Below are 12,767 nucleotides of genomic sequence, written 5' to 3' on the forward strand. Positions count from 1 at the left end.
AAAAAGATACAGATAAATTAAAAGACCTTTTTCTGACACCTAAAAATGAGTTTCAGGTGGAATAAAACTCCAGCAGTCACCAGGGTCACTCATTTTGATGTTAGGCTATGTGCGCACATTGCGTAAATACATGCAGTTACGCTGCGCTTTGTAGCGCAGCGTAACTGCATGAGTCCTGCGTCCCCTGCACAGTCTATGGAGATTGTGCAGGGGCTGTGCGCACGTGGCGTTTTAGAGCGCAGCGCTTCGGCTACTGCCGAAGCGCTGTGCAAAAAGAAGTGACATGTCACTTCTTCCGTGCGCTTTGCCGGCAGCTCCTGCTCTGTCTATGGGAGGAGCTGCAGGCAGAGCGCATGGAATCGGCTTCACTACGGACATTTCTGCAGCGATTTAAAGCGCACATGTGCTCTTCAGATCGCTGCAGAAATGTCTGCAGTGAACTGTACGCAACGTGCGCACATAGCCTTACCCTTGTAACCAATAAATGGCTTCAGTGGTCGAATGAAATTATTAATAGGTATTGTCTGACTGTTGTGGGCACTAATTGCAACAGGTAAGTATATAAGGATATTTACCATTTTAAGTAGCTTGAAATTATTAGCCCAAGGCCCCTAGACCCTTGTAATATATGGACAGGACTGAAGGCTAACAATATTATTTTACAAGCAATTACATTCATGTATATATGCCATGCAACAGTAGCTTAACACCTTAATGACTAAGGAGGTATATATATGTCCATGGCCGTGTCTGTCCCTTCAATGTGACCTCACGTGGTGAGCCCACATTATTCCCCGCCCATGTCTGCTGTCAGGATCAGCAGACATGTGCAGCTCACAGGCGCAGGTGGATCTCCGATCCACCCATGACTGTTAACCCCTTAGATGGGCTTTCAAACTCTAACAGTGTGATCTAACACTCATCATCAGGGATAGTGCTGTTCCCCACTGCCATCGGCACTCCCGTGAGAAGATCACAGGGCACCAATGGGTTGCCATGACAGCGTGGGTTCAGATGACCCCTGTCGCCTTCATGACTCACTTCCTGTGAATGCTGGTAGTGCGCTGGCACACTCAGCAGATCAGCAAGAGTGATTAGACAGTGCAGGCATAAAGTTCCCTAGAGGGAGTAGTAACATCAATAAAAATTGTAAAAAAAAAAGTTTTCAAAAATATGAAAACCCCCAAAAACTTAAATTTCAAATCACCTCCCTTTTGCCCTATTAAAAATAAAATAATAAAAAAACATATTTGTTATTATTATTCCGAAATTTCTGATTTATCAAAAAATAAAATCAATTAATTTGATTAGTAAAGGGCGTAGTGAGAAAAAAAATGAAAACACCAGAATTTTTTTGGTCACCGCAACATTGAATTAAAACACAATCAAAGACAAACAAAACATCACATCTATATAAATGGTATAATTTAAAACGACAGCTCAAGACGCCAAAAATAAGCCATCACTGAGCCCCAGATCCTGAAAAATGAGAACACTACAGGTCTAGGAAAATGGAAACAAAAGTGCTACTCTTTTTTTTTTGACAAACGCCTGAATTTTTTTCACCACTTAAATATAGGTAAAACTCTAAATGTTTAGTATATAAGAACTCATACTGACCTGGGGAGTCATATTACAGAGTCAGTTTTATCATATAGTGAACATGATAAATAAAAAACCTGATAAACAATTGTGGAATAACACTGTTTTTGCAATTTCACTGCACTTGGAATTTTTTCCCGTTTTCCAGTTCAATATGGGGCAGAAAGAATGGTATTGTTCAAACACTCGTCCCTCAGAAAACAAATCCTCACACGGCTATATTGACAGAAAAATAAAAAAGTTATGGCTCTGGGAATAAGGAGAGGAAAAAATTAAAATGAAAAATGGAAAATTGCTCGGGGGAGAAGGGTTTAATGCTAATATGTGCTTCCCATTTGTTATATATTCCATGCTGTTAGTTTCTGAAAAGTGTTTTTGCTCTGTGGTATTGTCTATCTCACTTATCCATAACATATTATCCTTTAGCTTTGTCTGACTTTTAAGTTATCTGTATATTCTGCTTGCAGATAGAAATTGTAATGAACCTACTGTCGATGTTTTGTCCTCCGTTATTTGAAACTATTGCTGCTATGGAAAATTATCACCCTAGACTGGCTTTGAAGTGGCAACTTGGGCGGATTTTCGCACTTTTCCTGGGCAATCTATATACTTTTCTGCTGGCTTTAATTGATGATGTCAATGGCAAGGTATGATTAAAATGTATAAAATTTTGCTCTTGTATTTAGTGAAATATATACAGTTTTAATGCCAAAATCTTTATTTTTGTCATTTTTGAAGTTTACGTTGTTCTACTAACTATGCCACACAACTAACAACTTATGTGATATAATATGACTAGAGCTGGTCGAACTCGCAGAAAACCAGGACTGTCGGGTCCCTGCTAAATTTTTAGAAAAACACAGATCTGGTTCGGAATCTTGTACCCATATAAGACTATGGGAACCAGAATCATGAGATTAAAAATGTCGGTAGAAGGGATAGGGGGTAGGAGTGTGCGTGGTGTACTCACTGAACCTCCGTCATGGCGGCAAGCTGCTTCCAGGTCACGATTTCCTTTCTGGAGCTGACAATTAACCATCATTGAATATTCACTGCTTTCCCCGCCCAACGGTGCGTGTCATTGGTTGCAGTTTAGATACCCCCCCCACCCTGAGTGTCATCGTGTCAGCTGACTGCAACCAATCACAGGTCCCAGGACGGTCGGTGGGTGGAGAAAGCAGTGCAGCTTTCTGCGGATGAGTATTGTGGAACAAAAATAAATGAAAAAACTATCAGCACAGTGTCCCTGTATTCTGATAATAGCACAGATAAAGCCTGTGGCTGTAGCCCCCAGCTGTCGGGCTTTATCATGGCCGTGTATCAAAATAAGGCTGGAGTCACACACTTGCACAAGTGTCACATCGCATCACCCATGCACCATCCACTGCATAGAACTACATGCAGCCGACCCACTCTTGTCAGGGATAGTGGGCTGCTGTGCTGGGGGATGCAATGCGAGACTCGTACAAGTCACTCGCAAGTGTGACTCCTGCCTAAGAGGAACCGCATGTGGCTTTTTGTTTTACATTGTTTAAATAAATAATTGTTTAAAAAAATGGCATGCGGTCCCCCCAATTTTCATACCCAGCCAAGATGGAGACACCCAGCCTAAAATATCAGCCTCCAGCCACCCGGAATTGCTGCATCCATTAGATGTGACAAGCCAGGGCTTTACCGTCCTTTCCTGAATGCCCTGGTGCGGTGGCAATCGGAGTCATAAGGGGTTAATAACAATGTTCAGCTGCTACTAAATTCTAGATTAATGATGGCAGGCATCTATGACACCCGCATCATTAATCTGTCAACGAAAGTAAACAAACACTGGAAAAATCATTTATTTGGAATAAAATACAAAAATTGCCCTCTCTCTCCAATTTATTAACCCAACACACACACGAGGTCCCATGACGATTAAGCTCCACTACATCTGTATATCACAGCTAGCAGCTATAGAGCAGCATGGCTGCCCGCTGTGAGTGCACAGAATGAATGAGCCGCGATGAGCGGGGACTGGATGTAGGGAGACACATCACACAGGTTGAAAGCGCTTCTGACTGCAACGAATCACAGACGCCAGGCCGGCCAGTCAGTGGGGAAAGCCATGCATATGAAATGAGTGGCACAGGGTGGCAGCTGGAGCAGCGTACAGCAGCATGGGAGTAGCGTACAGCAGCACAGGAGCAGCGTAAAACTGGGCCGGAGCCTGTGTAAATATGAAGTGCTCGCTTCATTCTTATTTTCTTTATATTTCCTTTATTTTTTTATTTCCTCAAGTGCCAGATCTGGATCAAACACCCAGAATCCCGGGCCGAGGTCTGCCACCCTGGTAACTTTGAAACCGCATGGATCCGGACTTTTTCAATCCGGGTCTGCCCAGCCCTAAATATGATGTTATTATATTATTAGCGTTAAATGGGCTATCTGGGACACTTATATTTTGTCTAACGGGCTTATGAACTTACAAGCAGGCAGTTGCTAACTACCTGGCGGTTTTGCTCAGTGATGGTTTCTGCTGGCTTGGAGCAGTCACGGACCACTCCTGCCAATGATTCATGTCATCACATAGAACAGAGCAACTTGTTCTCTTCAGATCTGCTCTGTTGAGAGCGTATGTTTGCTGCCTGCTGTACCTGACTAGCATACAAAAACATGGCGAAGCCCACGTAATTTTTTTTTAGGGGGGGGCAAAAAACTCCTCCATACAGTCCTGGATGGAGTATGCTGAGTCTTGTAGTTCTGCAGCTGCTGTCTGCTGCCTGTCTGTATGGCAGAGAGCAGACAGCAGCTGCAGAACTACAAGGCTCAGCATGCTCCATTCACTAGTGTATGCAGGAGAGCAGACAGCAGCTGCAGAACTACAAGGCTCAGCATACTCCATCATGGACTGTATGCAGGAGTTTTTTGCCCACCAAAAAAATGACGTGGGCTTCACCATATTTTTGTATGTTAGCCAGGCACAGCAGGCAGGTACGGCTGCCCCCAACCCCCAGCTGCCTATTAGTACCCGGCTGGGAACTAAAAAAATAGGGAAGCCCTTTTTTTAATTATTTCATGAATTTCATGAAATAATTAAAAAAAAAATCGACATGAGCTTCGCCCCATTTTTGTGTTCAGCCAGGTACAACTGGGCAGCTGGGGATTGGAATCCGCAGCACAGGTTGGCCCGAGCTTTCTGGGCCCCTCTGCTACAAATTGCAGTCCGCAGCCACCCCAGAAAATGGCGCTTTCATAGAAGCGCCATCATCTGGCGTTGTATCCAACTCTTCCAGCAGCCCTGAAGCCGGGTGCCTTGCTGGGTAATAATGAGTTAATACTAGCTTTGTTTTACTAGCTAGTATTAAGCCAGAGATTCTTAATGTCAGGCAAGTTTGACCCGGCCATTAAGAATCTCCAATAAAGGGTTAAAAAAAAGACACCACACAGAGAAAAAATACTTTAATAGAAATAAATACACAGACACATTAGAGACTCCATGTTTATTACTCCCTGTCAGCCCTCCACGATCCTGGTCTTCTGTCTTTTTTCTCCTTTAACCCATGCAGCTCTGCTACATCAGACAGCACTGCATGGGAGGAAGATGCTGCTGCTCCCCTGTGCAGTCTATTCACTCAGTAAGTGAACAGAGGCTGCCGGCTGTAAGCGGTGACGTCACCGCTGACAGGCGGATTGCTATAGCAACGGTGATCTCCGTTATTCACCGGCTGTGGGAACCAGTCCTTGCATGTGGGCTGACTCTGTAAAAAGCATATACATGCAGGGACGGGGAGTCGACCATGTGCCAGAGCATTTCGCCGGTACACTGACATGCTCAAACGAGCACCGCGTACCGGAGAGATGCACTGACAGGTCCTAGCATGACGTCATAGCCATGTGACCAGTCTGTAGCCAATGTGATAATAGACACGTGACTGGTCACATGCTATTTTGACGTCACGATAGGTCCTATCATCAGTGCTGGTTACAGGGAGGACACAGCGATTATCGGAAGGAAAAGCGGCGGGAGGCAGAGTGCAGGACGCGTCGCGGGGACCTGTAAGTGTTATGGCAATGTTTATTAACTGTATATGTACATGTATAATGTGTTTTTATGTGTTTGTGTTTGCCTCCCATTGTTTTCAATGGGATTCGAGTGGTTCGTCGAACGGTTCATCGAACGTTCGTCGAACGGGGCCTCCGTTCGACGAACCGAACCGAACTCGAATGCCTGGGGGGGTGGCTCATCTCTAAACACTACTATTTATTATTATTCAAGAAAAATAACAAACTATAGAAAATAATAAAGGAAAACAGATTTTTCTTAACATTCCTAACTTTAAATGGCCGGGTCCTGCAGCCATGCTTCCTTGAGGCTACACACCACGGACGCCGGCAAGAACTCCTTCTCAACCATCACTTACTTGCTTACATCCAGGGCATACCAGCCCCGCTCTCCATAATGCCGGGTGTACGTAACCATATCCTCCGGCTCTAGATTCCGCCCGGGGTATCCCCTGGGGAGGTGCTGTGCCACATCCCGCCGTGACACAAACACTCCAGCTGTGAGGCCCGCTTCCCGGATGAATCCCCATCCCTGGTCGGGGTCAAAATGATCCACGAGGGCACGGCACCGCGGCCCTTGAACTCGGGAAGCGACATTTCTCACCTGGTCTTTCTCTTTTTGGGTACAGGTGGCAATCTCCTGTCATCGCCGGTCTCGTATTGTCATCTCCTGGTGTAGCTTATGCTGGTGTCATTCCCAGTAGGAGGCGTCAGCGTCCGGCCTCGCCTCCCTTGCTGGCATGGCTTGTAGGTGTACTCCTGCGGCCCCAACAGCTGCTGGGATGCTGCGCGGTGGCAGAACTGGTACCCCCTTAGGTTCCGCCCACGCCACTTCATGAAGAAGGACCGACTGCTCCGCAGCCGGGGGTGCAGAGTCCAGGTGCTCCGTTTTAAGGTACGGGCCCGGTGATGCGGCCGGGTCTGGTCGGGCTGGTGTCGGTGTGACCGCTGTCGTGGCTTGGTTGGGTGACGGGGCCGGGGACTCTGCAGCTGGCTTCTCGTAGATTGAGGCTGAAGGTTCCACTGCTGTGGTTGGGATAGGCAGCTCGACGTCCACTGAGGACGGGGTGGCGGTAGTGAAGTGCTTGCCATGAGCAGGGGCGGACCGGATCCCACAGCCGCATTGGCCGGGTTAGTGGAATCAACTGGGACTGGGTAACCGCTTACCCGCTCCTCACATGGGATTTCGATCTCACGGGCTCGGACCACCACTGCCAGGCTCCTCAGCTCTTCACTCCAGTTGTCCAGTATGAAGAGGAATTGCGTCCGCATCCTCCTGCAAAGCTGCTCCATCTCTTGCTCGATTCAGGTCGCGGTCCCAGGAGCAGCACGCTCCAGTGACCAGTCTCGCGCAGTCGCCATCTTTCCTCTGCGGGGTCCAAGAACGTTATGGCAGAGTCCTGGTGTCCCTGCTTCTCTTTCACTGCTACATGCCATCACGCCCCCTCGGTTTTTGCCCACCAGTCCCTGCTGTCCTAACTCCTAAGGCTCTCTGGGAACTTCCGGTTCCGGGCAGACTCTCAGGACGAAGGGCGGACCTTCTGCTTCGAGCGCTCTTGGTCAAGAAGACGTCGTTTTGGCGCCAAAGATGGTGGAAGATGGCAGAAATGGTGGGAAAAAGGATCCTTGACCCGCAGTTTGGATTTCAAAGAGCACGTCACCCAGGTAAGTGGGTCGTGCTCGTATCCTGTTCGTGACGCCAGGAATTTGAGGTGTGCTGCCCCCATAGAAGCAGCCAAGCTGCTCGGATCCGGATTCGCTGTGGCTCGAGGGTCTCCAGACTCAGGTTCGTGCGGCAAGTCAAATGAAAGGGGGGTATTTACACTAATGTTAGAATGCTGTATATAAGAGCCCGGTGGTAGTGGCTGCAGCTTATAGGCCAAAAAAAATGGTAACAGGTTCCCTTTAACTAACTTAGTGCTTTTTGAAACCTGAAGTGGTTTAAAGATGTTCAAAAACCTGAACAAATGCACAGTAAGTCATTTTTACATAGAAATGCATATGAGCATTCTTCTGAGAGTTTCCCGACTGTTTATTTTAGGTATTTCCATAGCATTCTGTACACATAGCCTAATTGTTGTGACTTTATTTCCAGTTAGCTGAAGAGGAGGTTATAAAGAACAAGACTATGTTGCTGATAGCCAGCATTTCTAATGGAACTAATGGGACAACTTCAACACCATACATTCATCCAGCTGACATGCCCAGAGGTCCATGCTGGGAAACAAATGTGGGCATAGTAAGTCATTCATCATCTTTATAACATTAGAAAGAATATGGTAATACGTTCAGCTTTCATGGGTTTATTTGTATGGGATCAAAGGAAACATAATCTTGTACTCTAGAAATGTTACAAAGTAGGCTGAAGGAATTAAGTGCCAAAGGCTACCCCAAATGGTTGGACTCAGTTCTAACACAATACAAGGTTCCAATGGTCATATTTAGCAAGGAATATGTTTCCTATTCACAGATTAACCAAAAGTTCATCATAATAACATATTGAAAATAAATAGGTCCAAACCGGAGGGAAATTTAGGTTTTGTTTTTTGCTAATTACTCTTCTCCATGTAACAGTAATATAAACTGCTGTTACATTATTTAGAATATCTATTTGGTGATTTTGATGATCACTACATGATAGTCACAACATATATATACATTTTAACTGTATACCCTTTTATCTTGTAGGAATTTGTAAAGCTTACAGTATCCGATACACAGATGACCTATCTCATGATTCTTGTTGGTGATTTTGGCCGAGCAGTGATTGTCAGATTCCTCAATTATTGCTGGTGTTGGGATTTGGAGTCTGGATTTGTATGTTTATTTTATTTTTTATAAGAACTATTAAATATCTATCTATCTATCTATCTATCTATCTATATATATATATATCTATCGCTCTGTCTGTCTTTTGCTCCTAAAGTTATTGTCAGATGCCACTGATTTCAATGGAATTCATAAATATTCTAATATCTATCAATTTGAAACTTTTTTTCTCTTTCAAAAAATATCTCTAAGAAATTTCTGGAAGGCACTTACTTCCCACTGCAAACAAACTGTGACTGTTTACATGAGATTTGAGCGTTGCTTGCTGCAGGCTGAGAATAAGCTGTAGGCTATCTGTGCAAAGTGTCTTTTTCAAATGGATTCTGACTTAAAGGCCGGGGCCACACGAGAATTAATGCGATCCTCTCATGACACTCGGCTCACGCTGGCAGTACAGCGGGAGCCGAGTGTCATGCGAGTGTCACTGAGACTAAGGTCCGATCATGCGATCGGAAGTCAGCTGCGGGGACGGGCCAGCTCTGAGGAGGGGAGGGCCGGCGCTGAGGAGGGAAGGGAGGAATTTATCTCCCTCTCTCCTCTGTAGCCAGCTATTGCCATTCTCGCCCTGCACTCGCGGTACACCATTGTATGCGAGTGTAGTGCGATCTTTCTCTCACCTCATAGACTTGAATGGGTGCGAGAGAAAGAATCTCGCATTACAATCACAGTATGCTGCGATTGTTTTCTTGGTCCGATTGGGGCCGAGAAAATAATCGCTCATGGGTGCTGGGACATAGGTTAATATTGGTCCGAGTGGAATGTGATGTTTTGATGCATTCCACTCGGTCCGATTTTCATGCCGTGTGGCTTAGGCCAAAAATGCTAAAAAGGATGAACATAATGCAATACAATTTCAAAACAGGTTGATGTGCATCTGTTTAGTCTTTTGTTACCTTTTTTAATTGATTCAGATTTCCAAAGCTGTGAAGCAGCTAAGGGGAGTAATCTTCTGAATGTAAGCTGCTTTCTATATATAGTTTAAATTATTTAAAAAAGGTGATATCAGATATAATTTTTAGAAAATTGTGAAATGTAGTGTTAATAAAAAAAATGTACTATGGCAACACTGCAAGTTTCAAAGAATGTACAACTTTAATCCAAATTATAATTTCTTAGCTTTTTAATATTCTTTAATTTACAGCCGTCTTATGCTGAGTTTGATATAAGTGGAAATGTTCTGGGTCTCATTTTCAATCAAGGCATGATATGGTAAGTTCAGATCATGTAAATCGAGAAAATATAGGCAATAAACTTATTTGACTGAAAATCTAATGGGTGTTAAACTCACTAACTACACTAACTTAATAACATAAGAATAACCCTTTAAACTCAAATAAATATACAAGGTATATGTTTGGGATATGAATGAGAACAAGGCTATTTTCTACATTTGGTTGTCATGCTGTGATTATTGTGATTCTACTATTATATAGTTAGGTCCAGAAATATTTGGACAGTAGCAGATGTTTTGGCATTTCAAAAACCTTTGGCATACCAAAACGTATTCAAGATACAATTATATAATCAATATGGACTTAAAGTGCAGACTCTCAGCTTTAATTTGAGAAAATGTGTATCCTAATTAGAGTAAGGGTTTAGGAATTACAGTTCTTTATTATGTAGCTGCTTCTTTTTCAAGGGACCAAAAGTAATTGTACAATTATCTCAAAAGCTCTATAATGGGCTACATGGGCTATTCTCTTCTTAATTCATCATTAATTAAGCAGGTAAAAGGTCTGGAGCTGGTTCCAGGAGTGATATTTGCATTCGGAAGCTATTGCTGTAAACCTGCAACATGCAGTCAAATGAGCTCTGAATGGAAATAAAACAGACCATCATTTGGCTAAAAAAGGGAAGAAATCCATCAGAGACATAGCAGAAATGTTAGGAGTGGCCAAGTCAACAGTTTGGTACATTATAGGAAAAAAGTGCACTGGTGAGCTTAGGAACTCAAATGGGCCTGGATGTCCATGTAATACAACAGTAGTAGGGCTATGCATGTACCTCACTCATACATGGGTAACAAACAGAAGTAGTAAAGCCTACAACACAGAGAAGCTGCACCCACATCCTACTGGTACCTGTACAGACAATAAAATACCTTGCCACACAACTAATAAACACCACTTTGACCCTGGCTCAATTAAAAGGCCATTGAAGATTTCTTGGACCTCCTGAGGAACCAGAGGGGAGGCCACTATGCACAACTAACCAGGAGAGGTGCAGTGGGCAGAGGTATATCGGGACCCAAGGAGAATAGTAAATTAAACTAGAATGACCGCCAACCAACCTAAGTGAAGAAAAAGGAAGGGTGTTGGGAAGTCAGACAACCAAACACAAAGCATAAATGTAAACGATGTCTGCCTAACAGGGAAAATCACTTCACTGAAGGGCTGGAACTGCTTAGTAATAATTAGTCTAGGATTATTGCCTCCAGTGATTCTGTGTATGAGCTGAATGCAGCAGTATTCATTGGGCACAGGAGCCACTGATCCAAGAGTCAAGTATTGTTCACCTTAATGCTTGGGTAACAGTAACTGGCACAGGAATTGCTTTGCACAAGATTTCCTAAGTATGGACCCATTTGTGCTTGCTAGCACCCACATCACACTGTACATACCTCTGCAGAGCTTTGATTTAGGCAGTAAACGCAGAAAAAGTGATCGGCCACAGGTTGGTGAAACAGGAGCTCATAAGCCAAATGCACTGATTAGTTTAGCACAGAGCTGCTCCTCTAAACTACATGACACAGTGGAATGTGTTTGGATGAGACTGCCTCCTCTCCCCCTCCACTTGGTACCCACATCATGCTGTTTTCACAACGTGACTGCAGGATAGTGAGGGACATGGGGCTTTTATGCTGTTTTTCATGCTAGGGGACCCTAGGATATCCCTGTCCTCAGGGTTACCCTAATGGTGGAGATGCCTGAGTCTTGTGACTTGCTATATTCCTGACCAGAGCTAATCTGCACCCCCTGGAAAGGAAGGGGCAAGAGTTTGAAGGAGACACAAATTTATACAGACAAGGAAACACAGAAACTCAGACACATTTCAAACTCACAGCAATAAAACAGTAAGAAACTAGTGAGAAAAGCAAGAGACATAAAGCAGCAACAAAAGGACAACAGAGGTTAACACCACAACCGCTCAAAGCAATAAAGCACAACAACCACCAGTAAGTCTGGATCAAGCCACCGCTTCAGACCAGTATAGATATACTATAGCTGGCATTAATGGTTGTGTCCAGCCAGTATATATGCCAGGGGAGTGAATATGACTGTCTTGCCCACATTACTATGACAATCGGTGATGCTTACAAAAGCCTCCTTGGGACAGATGTACATTCATGTGGACGCTGTCCTTGAGTGTAGCAGGAACTGCTCTCCTCTATACTGTTATTATTATTAAGTATAAATAATTATTTTAATTTTATTAACAATTAATTGTGTAACAATCCGTTCAATTATCTGACAGGATGGGGACATTTTATGCTCCTGGACTGATCGTCGTGAATGTACTGCGTCTCCTGTCCTCAATGTACTTGCAGTGCTGGGCGGTAATGAGCAGCAACGTTCCACAAGAAAGAGTATTTAAAGCTTCAAAGTCAAACAATTTCTACATGGCCTTGTTATTATTGGTGCTGTTCATGAGCTTGCTACCTGTAGCATACACAATAATGACAATATCACCATCATTTGACTGTGGGCCTTTCAGGTAACAGATTATCTATCTATCAATCTATCTCTATCTATCTATCTGTGCTATCTACCTATCTATAGTGATTCTATGTTTGTCATATTTAGTTGTACATTATAGTTTGTTACCATTTAGAAAGTGGTTACATTCTGCAGCACTATAATGATCACTATTTACACACTCACTTAAGTGAAGACATGCAGACTTATTAGATTTGTTGCAACATTTTGGAATAATTGAAAAATGATTAATATTGATTTTCAAATTTAAATTAACCCAAAAAGACCAGGCAGACTATTAAAGCATTTTTTGAAGGCAAAAAGATGATCTTTAGTATGGCCGTATAATTCTTAAAGCTGACTAGACTGAAGCCTAGGGACCCCCACTAGGACTAGGGACATATCATTTTTTTTGCTGTCATTTTACCTGCGTCCTTGGACATCAATGTTTAAAGGTTCTTTACACTTTACACCTTTGCCAGACGTGTTAAATATATTATAGTGAATTAATATATACAGGGTGGACCATTTATATGGATACCCCTAAATAAAATGGGAATGGTGGGTGATATCAACGTCCTGTTTGTGGCTCATTAGTATATG

The 12,767-nt window shown here is 43.6% G+C and overlaps 1 protein-coding gene across 1 annotated transcript in view; it reads left to right on the forward strand.

Moving 5' to 3' along the window:
- LOC142313841 (transmembrane channel-like protein 2-A) overlaps nt 1–12,767 on the forward strand; it is an 87,513-nt gene that overhangs the window by 56,374 nt on the left and 18,372 nt on the right. The window contains exons 10-14 of the mRNA XM_075352430.1: nt 2,070–2,249; nt 7,736–7,879; nt 8,329–8,457; nt 9,611–9,678; nt 11,944–12,183. Of these exons, the coding sequence (XP_075208545.1) occupies nt 2,070–2,249; nt 7,736–7,879; nt 8,329–8,457; nt 9,611–9,678; nt 11,944–12,183 (761 nt within the window). The remainder of the gene's footprint in view (nt 1–2,069; nt 2,250–7,735; nt 7,880–8,328; nt 8,458–9,610; nt 9,679–11,943; nt 12,184–12,767) is intronic.

The sequence above is a fragment of the Anomaloglossus baeobatrachus genome, chromosome 1, assembly GCF_048569485.1.
Source record: "Anomaloglossus baeobatrachus isolate aAnoBae1 chromosome 1, aAnoBae1.hap1, whole genome shotgun sequence".
NCBI classification, from domain to species: domain Eukaryota; kingdom Metazoa; phylum Chordata; class Amphibia; order Anura; family Aromobatidae; genus Anomaloglossus; species Anomaloglossus baeobatrachus.